The sequence below is a fragment of the Onychomys torridus genome, chromosome 7 (genome assembly GCF_903995425.1).
Source record: "Onychomys torridus chromosome 7, mOncTor1.1, whole genome shotgun sequence".
Taxonomy (NCBI): Eukaryota; Metazoa; Chordata; class Mammalia; order Rodentia; family Cricetidae; genus Onychomys; species Onychomys torridus.
This window is the reverse complement of record NC_050449.1, coordinates 36,371,692-36,396,700: the sequence shown is the minus strand read 5'-3', so window position 1 is coordinate 36,396,700 and position 25,009 is coordinate 36,371,692. Positions and strand designations below refer to the sequence as shown.

At 40.6% G+C, this 25,009-nt stretch overlaps 1 protein-coding gene across 4 annotated transcripts in view; it reads left to right on the top strand.

Annotated features, from left to right (window-relative positions):
* Arhgef12 (Rho guanine nucleotide exchange factor 12) overlaps positions 1 to 25,009 on the top strand; it is a 141,976-nt gene that overhangs the window by 107,922 nt on the left and 9,045 nt on the right. For all 4 annotated transcript variants that reach the window (XM_036191784.1, XM_036191783.1, XM_036191782.1 and 1 more), the window contains 16 exons: positions 1,337 to 1,549; positions 6,746 to 6,878; positions 7,161 to 7,196; positions 7,740 to 7,894; positions 9,162 to 9,308; positions 10,223 to 10,308; positions 12,778 to 12,903; positions 14,242 to 14,356; positions 16,031 to 16,131; positions 19,709 to 19,786; positions 21,088 to 21,163; positions 21,558 to 21,725; positions 22,976 to 23,063; positions 23,728 to 23,814; positions 23,933 to 24,012; positions 24,259 to 24,492. In XM_036191784.1, coding sequence (XP_036047677.1) covers positions 1,337 to 1,549; positions 6,746 to 6,878; positions 7,161 to 7,196; positions 7,740 to 7,894; positions 9,162 to 9,308; positions 10,223 to 10,308; positions 12,778 to 12,903; positions 14,242 to 14,356; positions 16,031 to 16,131; positions 19,709 to 19,786; positions 21,088 to 21,163; positions 21,558 to 21,725; positions 22,976 to 23,063; positions 23,728 to 23,814; positions 23,933 to 24,012; positions 24,259 to 24,492 — 1,923 coding nt within the window. The remainder of the gene's footprint in view (positions 1 to 1,336; positions 1,550 to 6,745; positions 6,879 to 7,160; positions 7,197 to 7,739; positions 7,895 to 9,161; positions 9,309 to 10,222; positions 10,309 to 12,777; positions 12,904 to 14,241; positions 14,357 to 16,030; positions 16,132 to 19,708; positions 19,787 to 21,087; positions 21,164 to 21,557; positions 21,726 to 22,975; positions 23,064 to 23,727; positions 23,815 to 23,932; positions 24,013 to 24,258; positions 24,493 to 25,009) is intronic.

Here is a 25,009-nt window from a genome sequence, read left to right as displayed (position 1 = left end):
AAAAAAAAAAAAAAGGTTTTGAGCCTGGGAAGTAGTTCTGTAGAACCCATGTTGAGGGGGCAAAAGGCCTAATGTGGTGGTTTGTACCTATAATCCCACCTGTAATCTTCACAATGTCACCATAATGAGGTGTCAAAGATCATCCTGCTCACTGCTCTCGTTCACACCAGGTACTTTCAGAAACTGCAGACAGTCCGGTAGCCAGAGACAGATGGATCGCCAGCCTGCTAGCCAGGCCTACTTACTGAGTTTATCTCAAAAAGGACCATGGACCTTGATGAAGAATGGAAATGGCACCCAGAGTTGTCTTCTGGCCTCCACACATTCAGACCTGCACACACATGTGCACCTGCACATGTGGACACATGCATGCACGCGTGCACACACACCTGCACTTGGTCATGGATTGCTCCGTCATAACTTGTGTAATCTCTTTGTACTTACTCTTATTCACTCTCTGCACTTGTCTAGTTTCTGCCTGTCCATTGTGCTTTTCTGATATCCTGCCACCTCCATCCTCTCAGAGAGATGAGACCACTGGACACGACCGCAGCAGAGGCAGGCGTGCGGTACTGTGGGGAGTAGCCAGTCTGTGCTGTGCGTCTCTTCTGAGATGTTTCGGCATTTGGAGATCCTGGCGTGAGGGGATGACACAGTGGTTGTGAAACAGTGGCGCCACGTCTCTCGACATGAGGAGTCCTCATGTGAATGCCAGTACACAGCTGGGAAGTTGTGACTAGTAGAGGAAGGCTTCAGAGAGAGGGAAAAGAGGTGGAGCATTTCACAGTTGCTGACCCTGACTTCATGGGGTGCAGAAAGAGCTTCGGAGGATGGACTTAAATGTGGGCTTTATAGAGCCATGTGAGGATGTGTAAGGTAGCAGAAGGCTACCGGACTGTCTGCAGTTTCTGAAAGTACCTGGTGTGAACGAGAGCAGTGAGCAGGATGATCTTTGACACCTCATTATGGTGACATTGTGAAGCAGAGGGAAAGTGGAGTGGGGTGGGTTAAGTTAAGATAAAGGCTGTCTCTTTATTGTTACAAATGGTAAAACTCTCCATTTCTGTATGTCTCCCAGCATACCCTCTGCTTTCACTACCCCTGCTCTATCCACCTCTTCATTTTCCATCCTTTCTTCCCCGTTCCACCGTCTTTCATTTCCTCATCTGCTCTCTCCTCCTTTTGCCCCTTCATCTTTCTTTCATCTCCCGGCTTTCCGTCTCCATTCCTCTCTGTGTCTGTCCCTTGCTGTGTGTAATAATTGTAGACACTTGTTGAGATATTGTCATCTTACCCTGGCCCTCCTCTAGGCTGCTAACCATTGCTCTCTGTTCAGTTGGCAGGGCCATGGAGATACAGAAACTACGCCACCCAAAGCACGTATCGGCACCCTCGTCTGTGAGTCCTGAGCCTCAGGACCCTGCCAGGTTGCGCCAGAGTGGATTAGCCAACGAAGGCACAGACACTGGATTCCTGCCTGCCAGTACCATATCCTCTGCCACTTCAGGGGCTGCCCTTTCCCAAGAAGGAGGGAAAGAGAATGATACAGGTAAGTGTTGCTGCAAGTCAGGCTAACTTGGGATCAAGATTTGGATATAAACACACTGAAAAATCAATGGAGAGACAGAGTATTTTAATTGAAACTGAATCCAGGTTTACTTTGATTCAAATATTTTAGTATTCTAGTGTCTGCAATAAACATATCCTGAATGTTAGTTTGTAGTTTTCAAAAATCCTAAACCAAACAAAAATATAAAATAGCATTCACTGAACTCTTGAGATGGTAGTTTTGTTCTGGTGCTGGCATACATTAATGTTGCACAGATGCATGCCATTTGAAGCTTATAAGTTGCACATAGAAAGCCACAAAATTAAAAATTCACATTGGAGTCCCTGGGTGTGGTAATACACCTAGAGTCTTATTCTTCAAGAGGCAAAAGCAGAAGGATCATAAGTTCAAGGCCAGCCAGGGATACATAGACCCTGTTCATAAACAAAAAGACAGGATCCAATGATAGTAAAAATTTGAGATTGTACCAATTCCAGGAAAGCAAGTTAAGAGGAATTGAGGGAATTGGTTAGTTGTTCTTGGCAGGTAGGTATTTTGTTTTCTAGAAGAAACATTTGGGTTTAATAAGGACATTTATTTAGAGAGTGGCTCAAGCATGAGGGACAGGCTAGAGAGGTGCTCAGAAGAAGGGAAGGCACAGCGTGTGCACAGGCACCTACAATGGTGGTAGTGGAAAGTAAGACACCTCTGGTGTGGCTGGGAGGCAGCTTTAACACTTAGAATTTTCAGACAGTCTTACGTGTTCTCCCACCACGTGAGTTCCTGGGATGAAACTCAGGTCATCAGACTTGGAGGCAAGCAGGTTTCATTGTGACAGCTCCCAGAGAAATTGAAGAAAACACCAAAACCTGGAGATTTTCTTTCTCTTCCTTCCTTTCTTTCTTTCTTTCTTTCTTTCTTTCTTTCTTTCTTTCTTTCTTTCTTTCTTTTTCTTTTCCCTTTTCCTTTTTTTTTTAAGCTGAGGACTGAACCCAGGGCCTTGCACTTGCCAGGCAAGCGCTCTACCACTGAGCTAAATCCCCAACCCTTATTTCTAAGTTAATGAGAATTTAGCAGTAAGAAGAGGTTGAATATTTGGACCAGAACTATTTCCACACAGTAGCAAAAAAAAAAAAAGACCAAGTCAGCTATACAGTTGAGTTTTTCATTCTTCAATGTGAACATCATTATTCATTTGGGGGAAAATTTATTTACTAGAGGTAAGTACACTATGCCAGGCATTTTAAAACAGTGACATAAAAGGAGAGTATAAAGTAGAAAAGCTACCCCCAGAGAAACAGCTCAATTTATAAGCTTGAAAAATGCCTCTAAAATAGTATACTTGGGAACATTAAAGAAATTGTAAAGAATAGGATTCCATGAAAAAGATTTCAGAGATAAACTTTTAACAGTTAATTATAGTAGAGTAAATGTTTTTGTTAATTGTTGTGATAAATTACTCCAGGTTTAATAGCATAAGGCAGAAAATATTATCTCACTTCTGTGAGTGAAGAACTTCCTAGCTGCTTGGCTAGGTGGTTCCAATTTGAAGTCTCTTGAGAAATTAGGAAACATACTCTTCTATGCCACTTAGGTGAGGCCTCAACTTGGAGCCACATGGACTTTTTAAGAGCTGCTTGAATGTTCCAGGCCACTGTAGCTGACTCCTCAAAGTGATCTAAAGGAAAGACAAGAAGAAAGCTCTACAGTCACCTCAAAAAGTTAGAAGCTGCCAGGTGGCGTTGGCGCACGCCTTTAATCCCAGCACAAGGGAGTCATAGCCAGGCGGATCTCTGTGCGTTGGAGGCCAGCCTGGTCTACAGAGTGAGATCCAGGACAGGCATCAAAACTACACAGAGAAACCCTGTTTCAGGGTGGGAGGGGGAGAGTTAGAAGCAAGTCACTAAGTCCAGCCAATACTCAAGAAGAGAGAAGTTAGAATCCATCCCTGATGGAGCACTAGAAAGTCTATGAACATGTTTTTAGAACACTACAGTTTCCAGTATTTAAAGTGCTCTTTGTGTGTGTGTGTGTGTGTGTGTATAAAATCCTTGAAAGTAATGTTGTAGAATATATGTAAGAATTAAAACAACAAAACACCGAAACTTGAGCGAAAAGAGTATGCAGGGAATCCCTAGAGAAGAGATTTGTCTTTCTCAGAGTCAGCAGAGAACGTGGAAGAGAGACAGAGAAAGAAGGAAAGGGTCTCCCAGAGTCAAGAGTAACAAATGCTTTTATCCAAAAAAGACTTGAGGAGAGCCAGCCACTGTTAGGTGTCAATTAATGAAAACGTGTTAAGATGTAGAAAATGAAAATGGTGTTGTGTCACACTGCACATTGTAGCTGTGAATGATGGAATAGGAAAGAATATGGCTTTCAGCTTTCTGCAAGAAAATGGTTTTTACTTTTAGTTGTGTATTTTAAATTACCTGTCAAATAGGAAGAATGGATGAAGACATTTTCAGGTATGTAATATAAAGTTTATTTGGAACTCCTCACTCCTTGAACATTGCAGGCTATACTTCTGCAAGATGAGAGAAAAAGAAAGAAAGTAAGTCATGGGATATAGGAAACAGCAGCATCAGAGCAGCAAAAGGCAGTGATGGTGTCACAGGCCAAGGGACCATGGCTCCAGATTGGATTACAGAAAGCCAGGAATAGAAAAGAGAGTGGGGGCTGGGAAGATGGTTTAGTCATTCAAGTGCCTGTTGTAAGAGCATAAGGACTGGAGTTAGGGTCTTCAGCAGCCACATAAAAGCTGGGTCTAGTGGGACATATTCCTAGTATGGTGGGGAAACAGACACATCCTTAGAGCTCACTAGCCAGCCAGTGAGCCAGTAATTTCTTTGCTAATTGAGAGATCCTGTCACAAAAGTATAAGGTAGAGAACTATAAAGGAAGATACCATATGTTGGTCTGTAGTCTCCACACACAAGTACACTTAGAAACACCCACTCATACATACACTACGCATAGAAAAAGTAAAAGAAGGTTTTTTAAGCAGTTGGTAGTATGAGGTAGCAGAAGGGGGAAAATTGAGACTTGATAAAATTATGTTACTTTGCCAATAAAAGAAAAGATTTAGGAGTGCAAAGAAAAACAATTGTTCAAGAAAGTAAGTCATCCTTGAAACATGAAGCAAACTGGATGTAGTGGCACATGGATCTACTCCCAGAACTTGGGACATGGGTTGCAAGTTGCAGGCCAGTTTAGGCTACATAGTGAGACCCTATCTCACTAACAAAATGAGGGATGGGGGGCTGGAGAGATGGATCAGAGGTTAAGAGCACCGTCTAGAGGTCCAGAGTTCAATTCCCAGCAACCACATGGTGGTTCACAACCATCTGTAATGAGATCTGGTGCCCTCTTCTAGCTTGCAGGGACACATGCAGGCAGAATGCCGTTTACACAAATGAAATGAGGGCTGGTAGGATGGCTCAGCAGGTGAGGTGCTTGCCGTCAAGCCTGACCACCTGAGCTCAATCCCTGGACCTTAAGTGGTTGAATGAGAGAAGAAGCTTCTGCAAGTTGTCCTCTGACTTGCACACATGTGCACATACTCATACACAATAAATAAATAAACAAATAAATGTAAAAAATGGTTTTTTAATTAAAAAAAAAAAAAAAGGAAGCAAGACAAGTGTCCTGACCATGGCGCAGCTGATGGAGTGTGAGACTTTATGTTTTAAGTGGCCAGGGAGCTGCATAATTAGAGACAGTAAGAAAGAAAATATTCAAACTAGCACACTTCTTAACCTGACAGGAACAGTGTGCATGTATGCTGTAGGTTGTATTTGACAGTATGTGTATGGTAATAGTAATGCAAACATGCTTGATTCGTTTTCAGACACTTAGAATCATCCTATGAGGCAAAGTACAAAATCGGTATTTCATGGTGACCTCAGATCAGAGATGTAAGAATATGAGAAGAAAACGTATCGGCACTAAATCCCTAGCCTGACAGACAAGAGAGTTAGCATTCTCCTCAATGGAGAAAAGTGGACCCATATTTGGATTTATTACTACTTGGCTTCTGAGGATTTCTGTAATGCCTCATAACCCAATTAGTAATAATGTAACCATCAAATATTGGGAGGGGCAGAAAGTGAAGGCAGTAATCTGAGTGAGCAGGATCACTACCAAAAGAAGTACTATGTACAGGTGATAAATCAGGAGAAAGTGGTACTTGGAGTTGGTCACTCTAACAATTGGTATTAGAAATGAGGAAATAGGCAGAAGGAGGCTGTTCCTCATCAGTTTCCCAGCTGACATGGTGCCTTGTCTTGCCTTGATGTTTTAAAAATTAATTTTCATTAGTTTTGTAATTTCATATATGTACACCTTGCACACTGAGCACTCTCACTTCCTACCTCTCTACCTCCCATCACCCTTCTCCTCATCTCTCTTCATGTCTGTTCATTTTGGTTTGTGGCTCAGCTTAACCAGGGCCACCTGCATGACTATGGGTTTAGAGCTCTGTGTTGGCTCCTGGGAGAGGGCTCAGCAGAGGATGTACACCTAAAGACACTGACTCGGTCTCTCCCAGGAGTCGAGGTTCTCCTTCATTGTAGGTTACAGGGATAAACAGGTCGTCAGGCATATGAGGTGAGCACCTTTACCTACTGCCCCACCTCGCCAGCTCTTACATGATCCTTCTACCAAGGCACGGTGGCACACACTTTTAATCCTGGCACTCTGGAGCTAGGCAGAAGCTGGCAGATCTCTGAGAATTCAAGGCCAGACAAGGGCTACATAGTGTTTAAAAATAAAAGTTTTTCTGGGGGCTGGAGAGATGGCTCAAGGGTCAAGAGCACTGGCTACTCTTCCAGAGGTTCTGAGTTCAATTCCCAGTAACCACATAGTGGGTCATAACCATGTGTAATGAGATCAGGTGCACGTAAAATATAAGTAAATAAAATTAAAAAAAAATTTTTTCCAGGGGTTGGGGATTTAGCTCAGTGGCCCTGGGTTCGGTCCTCAGCTCTGGCAAAAAAATAAAAAAATAAAAAAATTCCCCATTTATGTTTTAGTTCCTTGAAGAGTTTTATATATTAAATTTTTGATTCTAGCTAGCCTATTTAAATAGAATGTGGCTGAATTAGGTTGAAGTTCTTCTGAGAATTGTTTCAGGTCTTTTTGGTTATTGATGTTACTGTTTTATTTTAAACAGTTAGTGACTGACTTTTGTCATTTTAGGATCAAAACAAGTTGGAGAAGCATCGGTGCCTGGAGAGTGCTTGGATGGCACGCCTCGTGTCTCCAATACTGTTTTTGACTTCCCACCTCCTGTGTTGGATCAAGTGCAGGAGGAGGAATGTGAAGTAGAGAGGTAATTGAGCTGGAGAGCTTTGTGCATTGTGTACAGTGCCTTGAACTGTCACTTTTTACATCTGCCAGCACTTTCTCTCGTGTAATGTTTTGAAAGAAGTCTGGGTGGTGGTAAATATTAAATCCTACTGCATTCTTCTGTTATTTTGGGTCAGATAACTGCTGTATCTGGGTGAATTGCTTATTCAATCATTGGGATTTAACCCACTTTGGGGTATCTTGGATATGTCTTTCTTGAGCTCCATTTTGCTCTCCTGTGATTCTTTATCCTCTGTTATTTTAGGGTGACAGAACATGGAACCCCTAAACCCTTTCGAAAGTAAGTACATCTTAAAGTAGCTTTCATTTCAATAGAGCCTTTCCTCTCTAAAGTCCTAATCTTAAAAGAAAAGAGGCCCTCTAAATAGTCTGTGAGTGTAAAGGAAACTCTTAGTAACCAGGTCATGTGATGGATATGTACAAGTGTACACACAGGAACAAGCCGTGTGTAAGAGAGGAGGCTGTGTTAGGCTCAGTGCTGATCAGATGCAGAAATCCACATAGTCTACAGTAAATGAAGACTCATGGGGCTGAGTGATAATTTAGCTGATAGTGTCTGCCCCACAAGTATGATGACCTCAGTTCTGATGCCCAACACCCATGTAAAAAGCCAGGCATGACAAGACCATGTCAAAAAGAATAAAGTGAAGAACAGTCAAGGAAGACACCTAAAGCCAGCCTCTGGGCTTCATGGACATGTGTATACATATATATTTGTATCAATATACACAAGAACAAACACGAGAGATTTGTGAGTCTTTCCACTCTCCACTTGAAGCCCTCAAAGAGAATTTGCCGTCTGTCTGTCTGTTTGTTTTATTAGGTTTGACAGCATCGCCTTTGGAGAAAGTCAGAGTGAGGATGAACAGTTTGAAAATGATTTGGAGACAGATCCACCCAACTGGCAGCAGCTTGTTAGCAGAGAGGTGTTACTGGGACTGAAACCTTCTGAGATCAAAAGACAAGAAGTGATTAATGGTAAGTTTAATCATCTGTTGTTGGCCATATACATTGAGATTTCCAGAATGAAGCAAATCTCTCAGCCTTTGAATTTGCTTTGTTTTCCATTGGCCTTTTGTTTTAAACAAAGACAAAATTAAACTAGATGGGTTATTCTTGAGCTTTTAAACATAAGCAGTACAAGTATACAATTTGTATACATAACCTAAAAGGAAAGGGTGTTTGGCTTTCAGGATCCTCACGATCCATAGCATTGCAGCTGTGGAACTTGAAAACCGTCAGTAGGACACGGGCCCTGAGCCACCTTGAGGTGGTGCTGTAGGCAGAGGTGATCAAGAGTGAGCTCGCTCCATGAGGAGACGAGGCGAGCAGCAGCGAAGAGAGCACGGGTATGGTTTGGAGCGCCCGGTGCAGTGCTTGGTGATGGTCACAGTGTCTTTTGTGTTGCTGTGACAAAAGCTCTGAGGAGAAGTGGCGAGGACTTCAGGCTTCGGGCCATTACTGAGGGAGACGCCGAAGCAGGAACTCAAAGCAGCCAGTCACATCCCATCTACAGTGGAGCAAGGAGTGTGTGCTCCTGTGCCGTCCCATGGTTCTCATCTAGCCTTCTGTCCTGTGGGGTCCCAGATCCCCTGCCTAGGGAATAGTGCCGCCCATGATGGGCTGCGTCTTCTACATCTTAAAAGACGACTCCACCCCAGATACACCCACAGACCAACCTGTTACACTTACTCAATTGAGACTCTTTTCCCAGGTGATTCTAAGTTGTGGCAAGTTGACATCACAGTTACCCTAACATGTACGTAACAAGTATGTGACATGTATGCTATACCCTCTGCTATCCCTATGATTCGATTTCAATAAATATCTTATCTTTGATGACATTGAGCTAGTTAAAATATGACTCCAGAAATGAGGTTTTATGGGTAAATATAGAAAACTAAATCTATTACTTTTGAAGAATGCTTAAGGCTATATTTTACTTGAATATACTATATGGTGTGATAAGTTCATATTGTAAATGGATGATTTGGGGGTAACTTAATTAACTTTTAAATACAAAATAGTTTTGATGATACTGTTCATTAGTCTACTGTATAGAAAAAATTTCATAGAATCAGTGTGCTGTTTTTTTTTTTTAGAGACATGCCATCCTTTCTAAATGTTAAATAATTTGTTACATAATGCATTTGCTGCCTAATAACAATGAAATGCTATATTTGGTCCCATGGAATTAGTCTAAATAAAGCAACATTCTGTGCCTCCTTTTCCCCTTCCTGCCTAGAATTGTTCTACACTGAAAGAGCTCATGTCCGAACACTAAAGGTTCTTGACCAGGTTTTCTATCAGCGAGTGTCCAGAGAAGGAATTCTGTCACCTTCAGAACTACGCAAGATTTTTTCAAACTTGGAAGATATTCTTCAACTTCATGGTAAGAGAAATTGACTTGTGGTCATTGTGTCTACATTTCTAGTAAAGACTATGACTATGTAAAGGCACCTCTATAACATGTTACAAAAAGTTGAGTTTAATTTTTTGCATATCTGACACTGTATGTGAACACATCCTACAAAGAGTGATGATCAGATCTTTGACTAAATCTTTTCCCCATAATCAACATAGTATTAACATTGGGATTTTCTTGTCTAAAATTAGTACTTACAGTGAAAAATATAAGTAGTCATAATTACTCTTGAAAATGTCCTATCAATTACAGTATATATTTTTTGTAGTTTAAAAATATATATTCCTATGTAATAATAGGCATGCAAATATATTTTATAAATAGTAAGATTAATATTAATCCCATGGTTGGATAATTTTCAGAAACAGTTTTATAGTTTTGTTGCTTAGGACACATTTTGTGTATCTTGCCCAATATGAGACCCCCTGGATCTACAAGTAGTAGTAAGATGCTCTTTTCTCTGCAATTCACTGCTTCTCTATGACCCTTGATATTCAGTTTGTCAACCAAAGCAATGCTTTTTGTGAACAATTTCAGATTTCAGTGACATGCAGGGTATTGTTTATATCCAGGGTTTTTCTGATCTTGGCTACAGAATGAGGCCTTGAGAGTAAATACATACTTGATGCAGCCACACTGTAGGCAATATACTAGTTCCTAAAATACAAGGTTTAATGCTTTAGGATCCATGTCCAGGAAGAGCTTTTGGAATCTATCTGTGTAAAGGCTGTGTGCAGATTACATTTTTTATGGATTGGAGCAGCTATACTATTTGGAAAATTAAAATAAATTAAAATAAGAAGTTAACTACTCAGTTCTATCAGTAATTCAGACTGAAATAAGCATGGACTTGCCGTTTTTCTCCCTTCTCCTTGCCATAGTTGGGTTGAATGAGCAAATGAAAGCCGTCCGAAAGAGGAATGAGACTTCCGTCATTGATCATATTGGAGAAGATCTGCTCACCTGGGTAAGGATATTGAGAATTTCTTGTAATGCTTTTACAGACACTTGATCAGATTCAGGGGTAAGTAATAAATGCTTCCAAACTGCAAACACATCCATTTTGCAGAGTTAATATGCAGAACTAAAAAGGGTCCAGAGCATTATTTCATTGGTTAGTTTGTTCTAATCAGCATGCAGTCAGGCTAAGTGCTTGATTTTGTTGAGATATGGATACACTGGTTCTTTATGTTTTAAAGGCTAAAGAGTAATGTATCTTACTAACTTAAGTGATCCAGAATTTGTACCATCTTCTGTTGTTCAAATCTTAGACATGTACTGTACAGTATTAGGCAATTATAGATCATAAGTGTCAGTAGTGAAAATTACTTTTTCTTTTTCCCAATATAAGGAAAGAATCCAGAGGCTATAGTAACTGTCAAATTCTTTCTATTTTTTTCATCAGACTGACTGTACAGATTTATTTATTGTACATATATGATTGTATGTATGTGTACCGCATGTGTGTCTCGTGCCCACAGAGGTGAAAAGAACGCATTAAATCAGATCTAGTTTGGATTCCTAGGAACTATAGTTATGGATGGTTGTGAACCACCATGTAGGTGCTGGGAACCAATCCCTGGTCCTCTGAAAGAGCAACAAGTGCTCTTAATTACTCAGCCATCTCTTCAGTCCCTGACTGTCAATTTATATGGAACAAAACTATGTATAGTGCTTGGGGCAGTGACAGTCAAGACACATGGCTTCTGTTCTTCCAAAACTTACGATGGAAAAGCTGTGGGGTTTGGTTTTGTTTTTGTCAGGGCCTCATTAGTTAGCCCTGGCTGATCTGGAACTGTTTTTTGTTTTTTGTTTTTTTTTTTTTTTGGTGTGTGTGTGTGTGAGACAAAGTCTTACTCTGTAGCCCCAGTTGATCTGGAACTCATAGAGACCTGCCTGCCTCTGCTCTCAAGTGCTAAATTAAAGGTATGCCATACCATGCCTGGCCATTGATTTAAACTCTGCGTGTGTGTGTGTGTGTGTGTGTGTGTGTGTGTGTGTGTGTGTGTGTTTTGTTGTTGTTTTTCAAGACAGAGTTTCTTTGTGTAACAGCTCTGGCTGTCCTGGAACTTGCTCTATAGACCAAGCTGGCCTTGAAATCACAGAGATCCACCTGCCTCTGCCTCCTGAGTGCTGGGATTATACCTCCTGGCTCTAAATATTTCTTTTAAAACACACATAAAAAGGTGTTCTTTTGTTTTGTTTTATTTTTGTTTTTCAGTGCTAAGACTAGAACCCAGGGCTTTACATATGCTAGGCAAGCATTGTACCACCTCTCAACCAATGTCATATTAAAAAATAGAGGGAAAACAGGATTAATAAACCTGTCTGATTTATTATCTGTTGCATATTAAGGGTTGATTTAGGGCAAAATAGTCATAAAAACTAAAAATAAAATCAGTAGGTCTTTAGATTTGCATTTAATATTCTCAGTTTTTGGTTTACCTATTTTTTTGTGGTGCTTGGCTTTGTGGCCAGGGCCTTGTACATACTAAGCTTGTATTCTAGCTCTGAGCTCTGCCTTTATCTCCTCTCCTTGTACATTTACAACTTACTTCTCTATTATAATTGTGGGGGAGGGCATGCATGTGTCATGGTATATATGTGGACGCCAGACGACAGCTCCTCTTGGGAGTTGACTCTTTCCTTCCGAGTGGGTTCTTGAGATCAAACTCACATGTCAGGCTTGCTTGGTGAGTGCTTCACCTGCTAAGCCATCTCACCAACCCCTCTCCTACTATTTTGTTTTGTTTTTAAATTTGAAAGTTTTCTATGTGAATACTATATTTACATTATTTCCAACTTCTATGTCTTCCCCCATTTCTTCTCTAATTCATGACCCCTTTTATAATTATTTTGGTTATACACCCTCTTGCAAGCACGCACACACACATGCACACAAACCTACTGAGCCCATTTAATGGTGCTCTTTCATGTGGATTGGATAACCTTTAAAGTCTCTTACATGGAGAAAACAGATTCTCCCTGTCTCAGTAGCCATTGAGTGCCTGTAGTTCTTCAGCTAGGGTAGGGGCTTTATGATATTTCCCCTATAGGTTGGCCTATCAACTGGTTGTGCCATTATATAGGTCTTGTTTAGGTGGTAATAGTGTTGAGATTTTGTGGAAGCAGCATCCCTGTCATGTCTAAAAGACTATCTAGCAGCCAGGGTATCCTGGTTCTTACAGTTTGTTGCTCCACCTTCATTCCCACCTTCTGTGGTTTTCTCTGACCCTTAGATATAGGCATTGTGTTGTAGGTTTACCAATTGGGACTGGGCACCATTGATACTGTGTGCACACACCAAGTTTTGTCTCTTGTCATTTGAGAATGCTTCCTGGAATGTCTAAAGGATTGTAGTCATCTATTATCTTACTTGGCATCATGTGTGCTCAGTATCTTATTCTCTCTTGTCTTCTTTGCATTCTTGGCACAGTTCAGTGGACCAGGGGAGGAGAAGCTGAAACATGCTGCCGCTACATTCTGCAGTAACCAGCCTTTTGCTCTGGAAATGATCAAGTCTCGTCAGAAAAAGGACTCTCGATTTCAGACTTTTGTGCAGGTGAGTTGAGCAAGTTATGTGATTACCCTTACCCCCCCTCCCCCCGTTACAGGTTTTATTGATTATAGAATAAACTTGAAGAATTCTGGCTTAGAATGTTTCATTTATGTTAACATTATTTTTCTCCTTCATTTGTGTTTTTATTTTATGAATATGGATGTTCAGTCTGTATCTATGTCTGTGAACCAAGTATATGCACTATCCTCAGAGGCCAAAGAGGCCATTGAATCCCCTGGGACTGGAGGTACAAACAGATATGAGCTGATGCCATGTGGGTGCTAGAAATCAAACCTGGGTCCCCTGGAAGAGCAGCTAGTGCTCTTAACCACTGAGCCATCTATCCAGTCCCACCCAATATGGTAACATTTTAAAAATGCTTTACATTACTTCTTAAATTACTGGAAGGAATAAAGATGATTTGAGAATGACAAAATAAATTTAAAAAAGTATGTGTAAAGATTGAAATATTTGACCTAGATAGCCACATTGCCATAGCAGTTTTGAGCTATGTGCTTAGCTCTTTTTATAGTCTTTTGAGGTAAGGGCTTATTAAATTGCCCAGGTGCATTACTCTGTAGCCCATGCTGGCCATGAGTTTATAGGCTGTGCCACCAGGCCTGGCACATTTACGAAAATCATATTGTTCAAATTTGAGATGGGTTTTTTGTCAGGCTCAGGAAGATTTCAAGAGTGCTGGGGTAGGGATAGGAACAGATAAGAGCCTGGACCTGTGTTCCCCTGGCCTTCTCCATCCATTTGCGTGATTTATAAAGTTGTTTGGACACCAAACAATCATTTCCTTTTGTTGTATTTAAGTGACAATCATTCATCTGCACTGCTCTTTGCTAAAACTGTAGAATTTCATATAGTTGTGAGAAAGACTAGCCCACAGAGTCTGAAACATGTATTGTAACATTACTTTAAAGTTGTAGACCTCTGATGTGTATCAACTGGCATATCTGGACTAGTGACCCATTGTATCTACTTGGAGTGGTGGATAATAAGCTAGTAAATGAACTTTTGATAGGAATGCCAAGCAGGAAACTGTGCCTAGATTTCTGAAAAGAAGGTTAAAGTTGAATAATACAAAAGAGTTTATCATAGGTGCTTTCAGCCCTTGTTCAAACATACAGCAAACCCACTGGTTAGGAGTTTCAGGCTGCCTTCTAGTATGCCATTAGAGAGGATGTGGTAATGCTTTTTCTTTCTTTAGAAACATGTTGATCTAATAACCAGACCTCTGCTACAGTGGGCACTTCTAGTAAATAGCTCATACATATTTTATAATTATTTGTCCTAATATGAATTGCGAAGTGATGTCTTTCTCTCTGATTTTAGGATGCTGAGAGTAACCCCCTGTGTCGTCGTCTTCAGCTGAAGGATATCATTCCCACCCAAATGCAGAGGCTTACCAAATACCCACTTCTTTTGGATAATATTGCCAAATACACAGGTACAGCATTTTTGCTGAAACAAAAATAGGGGACCAGAGAAATGGCTCTGTGACTAAGTGCTTTCTCAAGGTCCCAGCACTCACACTTGTGGCTCACAATCCCTGAACTCCAGCTCCATGAGATTCAACACTCTTTCTGGCCTCTGCACACCCATATGTATAGACACTTATACAGATACACACGTGTGCGCAAACCAAAGACTATGTCCTGATAATTAATAAGCAGTCTTTCATAGCTTTCTGGGGCCTAGAATTGATTTCTGCCAGTGGTATGGCAGAAATGTCTTCTTCAGCCTGTTTGAACTATGTCGTAGCAGCTCAGGCATGGAGTTTGGTATACTGTGGTACATGGGCCACATTAAGGTCACTGCCTGCTTTTTATTTCAAAATTATTATTCTTTAAAGAAAAAGTCTCCCAGAGCTCAGGCTCATCCTGAACTCCATATATAGCTGAGGGTGGTCCTGCTGCTGTTCTTACCTCCTAGGAGGTAGGATTGCAGGCATGTGCCACCACACCTGAACCCACTGCCTGTTTTTGTCAGTAAGGCGCTGTTAGAACACAACATGTCCAATCCACCTGTTTTCATATGGTGTCTGAGAGCTTTTGCACTCAGCAGTGGAGCTCAGTATTTGGAGTAGAGGTCATTTGGCCTGCAAAGTGTATAGTAATTGTCATCTGACCTTGTCTAGGAAAAATCCACCCATCTTTGTGTTAGCATATATAATTGCTTTGAAAAGGCTTTATATTAGGTCAAGAGATGTTTTGTATCTAAAAGTATGTTTATGAAGCCAAACAAATGAATTAACATTCCAGCTTTCTCATCTTGAAATGTGAAATGATTCCGTTTTATGTTCCAAATTCCAGTTTCTTACACCTGAGACTAGGAATGCATATTGGGGATCACAAACTATGATACCCTGCAAAAAATGTGGCTTGATGTTTTAGTCATTGAGTTTTACTCTTAATGCATCTGTGAGTGGAGCTGTCGTGCTGTTTGAAGATGATGGCTTTGACTCCAGTTCGGTTCTTTTTAGTGTACGGATGACAGCATCTGTGATGTTGGTGGACCTGTTAGCACTGCTAGTGTTGTCACTATTCCTTGCTTTAAATAAAGTCACCAACTTACTCTAGAGTTCATCAGAATTAGTATATAAAAACGAGTGCATAAGAGACCCAGTGTCATAATCATCTAGGTCCTTGCTTGTTCAGCTTATAGAGGCCTTCCTTGGAAGTAAATAACATTGGGGTTTTAACATGTTGTGTAAAACATCACTCTTGCATCTAGGGTTCTGTATTGTGATTTCTCCTTTCCTTTTTCATCCTTTCTGTACTTGGGGTTAGACTTGGTTTTTGTACATGTTAGGCAAGAAATCTTCCAGTAATCCACATTGCTAGTCCCTTTAGAAAAATTATTTTGAGACAGGTCTTAGCATTTAGCCAAAGCTAGCCTCAAGCTTGTGAGCCTTCTTCCTTAGTCTTATAAGTAGCATGTACCTTCATACTTGTCTAAAAACAATCTGAATAGAGACTTTGACATAGGTTTAACATAGTGTAGAAATGTCCAAGGTGGTAGTATATATGTTCATTTGAGTCAAATGAAATTGTGTGTGTGGGTGGGTGTACATTTCCTTTTTTCCTAATTGTTTCCATTTTGGTCTCTTCCTTGTATTTAGAATGGCCACCAGAAAGGGAAAAGGTGAAGAAGGCTGCAGACCATTGTCGTCAGATCTTAAATTATGTAAATCAGGCTGTCAAGGAGGCAGAGAACAAGCAGGTAAAAAGTAGAAGCAAGATATGCAGGATGGGTATATCCAGAATCTGAAGTAACTGAAAGTATCATTATACAGTTAATTGATGAGCAGGACATTTGTTTGCTATTAATAGAGTAGAGGGGTCCAGATGGTCAGAGATGCAGTTCCATCTCTAGCTCCCCGTTTGCTCATTTGTTCCTCTTTACCTAGCAGGTGTTTGTGGAACATGTACTGTGTGCCAGGTGGAGAGGACTGGGTGCATGAGAGAATGGAGCTTAGATTACAGTGTTCATGTCTTATGTTGGTTGTGAATATGTGTTACAAAGCTGAGCTTCTGGTGCTGTGAGTGTCCCATAGGGGCCATGCCTAGTTTGGACATGACAGGTAGTGGCTGTCAGAGAAAGATTGTTTGAAGAATTAACATTTGAACCACACACTCTGAACAAAGAACAGAAATGAACCAAAAACAGTGTGAAGAGCAAGCTAGATGCAGGAGCAATATGAGTAATTCAAAGATTAGATGAGGATTGAATCATACAGAGCATTTCCTACCATATTAAAGAATTGAATTTCTGTTTCCCTCCTTTTAAATTTTTTTATTTTTTAATTCTTCTCTCATACATTATAGAATCAACTAAGCAGGGCTCACAGGGCTCACAGAGCCGGAAATGACAGTCATGGACCCTGTGTGGGTCTGAGCTAGGTCCCCGGCATATATGTTATCGTTGCTAGCTTGGTGTTCTTGAAAGACTTGAGTTTTGGTTTTAAGAGTAATAGTACCTTGTCACTAAGGCGTGAATCAAATTGTTCTGTGAAGAGTAGTCTGAAAGGAAGGGGAGTGGTCCAAGATCACCAGTGGGGCAGAGCAGTATAGAGCAAGGTGGGGTTGGAGAAGTACTCATGAGGCCCAGTTAGCAAAACTTGTTGACTGACTGAGAAGGATATGAAGGGATGATGTCAAGAGATGCTCAGGTTTCTGGCTTGCGTATGTGGATAGAGAAGAGGTGTGGAGAAGGCACAGGCTTGTGGAGCAGCAGGTGGAAATATGTAGTGAGCAGTTTCCTGGAGAGGCCTAACTCTAATTAGATTAAGCTGAAGATAGAATGTAATATTGTGGACATAGAGAGGCTCTTCACATTCTTGGACATGGTTGTCATTTCTTAGGAACTGAGTGTGACAGCTTTACTGGAAAGGCCTTAGAAAAACTGTACAACTCAAAAGTATTGTTTGGAGTGCAAAATGATGAAACCCCAGGAGGAAATATGGCAATGTCTATTATATTAAAAGGGCCTGTATCTGTACTTCTGACTTTTGGCCTGACAGTTCTGTTTGAAATGATTTACTGAAGAGATAATGAAGGTGAATACCTACAAACAGACTTGTATAAGAATTTTTATGGTAGCTTTATTCATGATCTCTCCAAATTGAAACAAGCTCAAGAATTCAGCAGGAGAGTAGGTAAACTAATTGTGGTATACTCATAGAATATAACTTAGACGGCTACCAGAGGTATACAGAATAGATCTAATTAACATTATAATGAGTGAAAGGAACCAGACACAAAAGAACACATACATATAATTCTATTTGTGCGAACTTGTAAGAGACTAAACTGATTTGTGATAGGAAAACAAATAAGCAATTGCCACTGGGGACATAGTGTAGAGATAAACTGGGAAGAAATAATAAGGAACCTTTCTGGGACCATACTAATACTGCATGTCTTGGTAGGAATTTGAGTTACATAAGTAGATTTGTCAAAACTCATGGGAAAATGCAAATCTTACTATGTGTAAAGTTTTTTGTTTGTTTGTTTGTTTTTGTTTTTTGAGACAGGGTTTCTCTATGTAGTTTTGGTGCCTGTCCTGGATCTCCATTTGTAGACCAGGCTGGCCTCAAACTCACCGACCCTGGCTCTGTCTCCTAAGTGCTGGGATTAAAGGCATGAGCCATCACCACCCAGCACTATGTGTGAAGTTTAAAAAAAGAACTGAAGGGGCTGAGAGGATGGCTTAACAGAAGAAATACCTGCTACCAAGCCTAACAACCTGAGTTCAGCCCCTAGCACCCACATGGTAGAAGGAGAGAACTGACCTTCCTACAGATTTTCCCCTCACCTCTACATGAGGCCCCTACCATGTCCACACACATGTGTGCACACTTCTGCACACACAAAACTTTAAACATAGAAATCACTAATAAATATTGAATGTAATGATGTGCATGCTGCAGTATTTAGTGGGGAGTGTACTCACACTTGATTATTTAGAAAGGCATCTATAGCATAAGGTGGTGTAGGTGGGAGATGAATAGATGGGTAGTCTGTAGTAGATGGTGAATGTTGATTGTGGAATGTGGTATACTGATTTGTATTTGGAACTTTTATGATGAGGAAAATGCTCAAACCCTTTGAAGCAATAGTTCTTTTAGAAATGTATCATACATACATACATACATATCAATACAGGAATACAACATACATAATTAAAGCTATTTTGTTAAAGTATTATTTATTATTGTCAAACATTGGAAGTAACCTCGATGCCCATTAGTAAGGTGTAAACTATAATTGATTTACAGTGTTTGAAGTTTGAATGCTGTGTGGTTATTGAAGAAAAGACATCTCTTTATATGCTACTGTAAAACAATCTCCAAGATATACTGATAAATTCTGTACACAGAGAAAGAGGAATACCTCTATGTCCTAGTTTGCTTCTCTCTCGCTCTGATAACACTGACCAAAATCATCTTGGAGAGGAAAGGGTTTTTTTTGGCTTACATTTCCATATTACAGTCCATTAGTGAGGGAGGCCAAGGTAGGAACCTGAAAGCAGGAACTGAAGCTGAGATCATGGAGGCAGCTTACTTGCTTGCTGCCCATGGCTTGTTCAGCCTGCCTTCATATACAAGCCAGGACCACCTGCCGAAGGTGGCAGTGCTTGTGGGGCTGGGCCCTCCCACATCAATTATCAGTCAAGACAGTGCCCTGCAGACTTGCCTAGAGTTTGATGGAGGCATATTCTCAGTTGAGCTTCACTTTTTCTAGATGCGTCAAGTTGACACAAGACAAACAAAAAGCAGTCAGCATACTATATGAACAGATAAGAGGAATATGTCCTGGGAGGCTAAAGGAGTGCCCATGTTATTCTCCTACATCTTGTTTTAAAAGGCCTTATATATACCCACAGCACACACAGAGACAAGCATACTCATATACACGTGTATTCTGTTTGCATAGGATTTTCTCAAAGGTCACCCAAGAAATGAAAGTTAATGGTTACTCTTTAGAGCAAACAGGAGGGGAGCCGAGGTGAGAGGAGACATACTTTTTATTATGTACATTATAGTAGCTTCTGTGTACATGTTTGGTCACCATGTTTGAAAAGAAGATTGAGAAAGGACTGCTGGAGATGAAGGTGAAACTTAGAAAGTATCACCAGTGATGGGGAAAAGGTGTGCTAGGAAGGAGTGGGCTGTCTGTCATATCTGGTATTGCAATAACTCTTGTAAATTACAGATTTAAGACATTTATGTGATTTAGAAACAAAGGTCATTGATGCTGAAAGCCTTAACCCTGGCTGTATCCTGTTTAATTTTCAGCGCTTAGAAGATTATCAGCGTCGCCTTGACACCTCCAATCTCAAGTTGTCCGAGTACCCAAATGTTGAAGAGCTCAGGGTGAGAAATGGTCTAGTCATAATTAAAACCATAAAGCACAGTGTACTGAAGACCGGGCAGACAGTTAGCCTTGTGGTAGGAATAGCCATCCTTGAAGGTGCTCTGGTGTAGACTGTCTGCATTTGTGACTTCCTTCTGCTTGTTGGTGTCTGATGCCTGTCAAGGGCACTTTCATCTTCACGAGAGGAGGATTCTGTGAGAAACTGTGACCGTGTGGCAGGAATAGTTAGAAGACTTGGGAACACTAGATATTAACCGATTTTAATTGCTCTGTACTTTTTCACTGTTTCACTACAAGAGCTTTTCAGATCACTGAGTCAAGATCATTTTTCCATTACACTTTTGAAAAGCATGAGGTCGAAACCAATATCAGAATAGTTAAATGTTTACTAATTGCTGCTACTTATGCCTAGGCTTTAGTATTAATAACCTTTTTAGGCTATTAAGTCTTTTTTTTCCCCTGAGACAAGGTATCTCTGTAGCTTTGGCTATCTTGGAACTCACTCTCTAGACCAGACTGGCTTCGAACTCACAGAAATCCACCTGCCTCTTCCTCCACAGTGCTAGGATTAAAGGCGTGTGCCACCACTGCCTGGCCTTAAAGTTGTTTTTGTTGCAAATAGCAGTGTACTGGTAGTTGTATTGGCAGACTTATTTGAATTGATCTATTTAAAATAAGCTTGTATGTCATAGATAATAGCTCTATCAGAAAGCATGCTAATGTATGTATTCTCTTACCTGCCAAAGAGTGAGAATTCCCCTTGAGATGCTTATGCTAAAACATGGCACTTTTACTAATAATTCAGTTTCTGGCAGAGACAGTAATTGGCATTCTCAAATGCTGTCCTTTAAAACTCTCTTTGGGAGGCTAGAGAACAGCTCAGCAGCTGAGAGTGCTGGGATTAGAGCTCTAGCACTCATCTGAGTGCCTGGTAGAGATAGCAGGCACACACCACAGCAGGCACACACCATCTGCATCTGGTTTACTGCAGCTAAGGAGGGAGGGCATGTTGTGGTTCTTTGTAATGCCGGCCATAAGCTATTACTCATCTGGAGGGAGGTTTGGAGAGAATACTCATGGATGTTTTTCCATAAAATTCTTCTCTTTTAGAAGGTTCTGTTCAGGCTGTTTTAACTCTGATTGTTCCATTTTCAAGACATGTAGCAATACCGTGTTCGAATGTAAATGATATTTTTTCTATTAAGACTGTTTTGAAAAATATACTAATTATGCTGTCTGTAACCCCACTGATGAAATAGTCTTGGAAGTAATTTGTGTACTATTCTTTTTACTTCGGCAGAATTTGGATTTAACAAAAAGAAAGATGATTCATGAAGGGCCGTTGGTTTGGAAGGTGAATAGAGATAAAAGCATTGGTAAGTCTATAGTCCCATCAGTGTGGAGCAGAGGGAGAGGAGAGAGTAGGAAAGTCTGCTGGTGGGAAGCAGACTAATTCATAGTTTTCAGTTAGTTAGGAGTGCCATGCTACAATATCTGAACCTTTATAGGAGATCTGCTTGTGTGTTTGTGAAGTGTAAAGTGTGTTACATACTCATTTAGGAATGTAGCACAAAACTTTTGCACTTCAGGTATATTTCCACATCTATCTCCTGATGAATCTCTGCAGTGAGTTTCTGTAGACTAGTATCTTTCAAGTTCTTACAGTGAGAGGTCATTTTTAAATTAGCTAGGTTTTCCAGAAATAATTTCCTTATCAGATTATTTTAAATTTCTGTACTTAATAGTTTTTTTCTGTGTTTTTATTTTTAGATCTTTATACACTGCTGCTGGAAGACATTCTTGTACTGTTGCAAAAGCAGGATGACAAACTGGTGTTACGGTGCCATAGTAAGATTCTGGCATCCACAGCTGACAGCAAACATACGTTCAGTCCCGTCATTAAGCTGAGCACAGTGTTGGTTCGACAGGTGGCAACAGGTGGGTGTGTCTGCTGAAGGATGCTGACTTCTAGTCTTAAATTAAGCAGCACAACCTACTTCAGTAGTTTTGTTGTTTATATGTGTAAAAACTTCAGTGAAATTTGCCTCTTGTTTAGACACTGAATTGAAATTTCACACCACCAAATTATTTAAGACAGTTGTCTCAGTGGTTTTCTGCATTTGAAAATTTAAATACATTTGCTTTTGTGTTTATTCTGTTCAAATTGGTGATAGATACCAGGAAAGACAGTGAGTACTTTAAGGGTAACCCAAATGAGAAGGCTGTCATTAAAATGGTATGCTTGTTTGTTTGTTGGAAAAAAGTGAAAATTGAAGAGTTGGGTGAATTGGTTTGTTTTATTTAATTTTATTACTTTATGTGTATGGGTGTTTTGGCTGCATATATCTATGTCTCTGAGCCATGTGTGAGTCTGATGCCCATGGAGGCCAGAAGAAGGCATCGGATCTCTGGAACTGGAGTTAAATATGGTTCTGAACTGCCATGTGGGTGCTGAGAACCAGTGTTCTTAACTGCTGAATCATCTTTCCAGCCCCAAATGTGGGCTTTTTATAGCACTTTAAGTTGACAAGTAATAGTTTAACTGTATTAGGATGAGATCCTTATATAACTTAATTTCATGACAGTAAACTTTGTCACCCCTTTTTTGCAGTGTTCTTCAAATATTCTTAAGAACTTGGAAAAATGGGTGTTTAAAATACACATGAAAGGAAGAGCACTGGGTTCAGTGTGTTTTCATAGAAGCATTTTAATTTCAGATTACAGGCTTGATAGAACGCCAGAGCACATTCTACTTGGGCAGGACACAACCTTTATTAAGACAGAACTTTTATAAAACCAATTATTTTTTATATTTGAGAATTTCATATATGTATATAATATAAAATTTTGGTTAAGCCTACTCCCTGTCCCCTCCCTTACTTTTCTGTCCCAACTTAATATGTTTTCTCCTTTTTTTAAAACTCCCTGAGTCTTAAGTAATTTAAATTTTGACTTATTTTTGTTTCTAATGAAGTACTGTGTTGATTTTTATAAATTTCATTTAAGTTATAGATAATGTAGCTTACAGTGAGTTACACAAAATTTAAATTTATAAACTTGATGAAGTTTTACAAAGTGAACATATATAACCTTTATCTAAATTAAGATGCAGAATACTCATATCTACATCTGGAAATGTCTCATGCTTCCTTGGTCATAGTGGTAAATTTTATTTTCTTCTTTTCTAGATAACAAAGCCTTTTTCGTCATCTCTATGTCAGATAATGGAGCCCAAATTTATGAATTGGTAGCACAGACAGTTTCTGAAAAGACAGTGTATGTATCAGATTTAATTTTTTCTAAATGATATTCTATTATTCAAACTATAAATGTTCCACAAACTTTGTTTTGTAAAGTTATTTCATTATTTGTGTATGTGTGTGTGCGCACCTGTGTGTGCGTGTGCACAGGTGTACAGGTGCCTGCAGAAGCCAGAAGAGGGTGTCAGGTCCCCTGGAGCTACTGTTACAGGTGGTTGTGAGCTGACTGATGTGGTGCTGGGAACTGGATGGCTGTCCTCTGGAGGAACAAGCAGGTTCCTAACTGCTGCGCCATTTCTCCAGGCTGCACCTTGCCTTTATACTGGGGTTCTGAAAACCACTGTAGAAACCAAGTACTTCCTCTTGTACTCTTTTGGGAATATTCCTTTAAGAATTTGTTTCTTTGGAGATTGATGTTTTCATTTTTATTTTATTCTACAGAAAGTAAATTTTCTAAAGAAAACATTCTCAGAAGTGCCAAATTAGTCTTTAAATGGGTAGTGTGCTCCTGCTAGAGCTTTCTTTAAAGTATGTTTAGAGTGTCTGCACAAGTGCTCCTAAAGCGAAGCTGTTTCTGGCAGCCTGGGTGGTGTTTGAGTTCTGTTTTCTCTTTTTCCTTGAGTGTACTTATGGGGTGTTTCTCTTTCCCCCTGCATTCTGGACTCCTTTCACCCCTGAAGCTGGCAGGACCTCATCTGTCGGATGGCCGCAGCAGTGAAGGAACAGTCCACGAAGCCAATTCCTCTGCCCCAGTCGCCGCCTTGCGAGTGAGTGCGCCACTGAGCTTCTTGTCAGGAAGACGCGAGCAGTTTTTCATTTGAGTGCCATGAAGCTTGGACATCTTCCGAAGCTCAGGGGTTGTTTCTTTTTTGTCTTTTTCTACAGAGGAGACAATGACGACGAAGAACCATCCAAGTTGAAAGTGGAGCACCATGGTCTTTCAGTCACTGGTCTGCAGAGTCCAGGTAAGCTGCACTTCTGGAAGATGTTAAGGTGAAGGCTCTGGACTGGCCCCTACCGTGCACTTTAACAGATGCTGCCTGTGAGCCCTCTGTGAGCCAGTGTAGCATTGCTCTGTGCTGTGGGCTTTCCCAGTGCGGGATCTCTGCAGCTTGTGTGGCTTACCCCGCCCCCATCAATCCCTGATTGTTCCATGTTGAAAATGAAATGCCCAGTAAGGTATACTCTACCTTTTCTGTTCCATTGAACAGACAGAGTTTTGGAATTAGAATCTCCCTTAATTTCGTCAAAACCTCAGTCTCATTCACTGAGTACCCCTGGCAAGTCAGAGGCAGAACATCTCTTTGTGACTGCGACACAGTTCGCAAAGGAGCAGTGTGCAAACGGGACACTGAAGGAAGATGATGGCAGTTATCCAATCCCAATTCCGGAGCCACACTTGCCTGTGACCGAGGAGCGGTGGGCGTTGGACGCACTGAGGAATTGTAAGTTTTCTTCCTAACTTGTGGCATTTTCTAAGTGCTAGATTATGTGTGTGTACTAGAAAGCCTGTTAGAGAGAAAAAGCAATGAATTTTCATGGAAAAATGTCTAAACTATGATTTTTTTTTCCTTCAAGAGATTTATGGTCTAGTTGGGAAGATGATAAGAACTTCACTTCACCCCTGCCACTTAAAAGCAAACATTCCAGGGGTGGTAAGGCTTTTGAGTCAAATCTGTCTGGGTGGGTGTGGTCAGAGAAGGGAAGCAGCAGAGAGAAAGACAGCTGACTTGTCTTCTGGAAGGGTGATTAAGATGGAAATCAGTGTGTAGAACAGAACCACTCAGACAGAAGCAGCAGAAGGACGAGAAGATCAGCAGGAAGTGCAGGGCGTTCAGAGAACAGGGAGAGGACAGCTGGCTTGCACACACAGGGTGGAGTGGAGGGGTGCAGGAGATAGGTCCTGAGGATGGACTGAGGAGTCTCACTGTTGTGAATTTGAAATACCAGCTTGCATCCTCC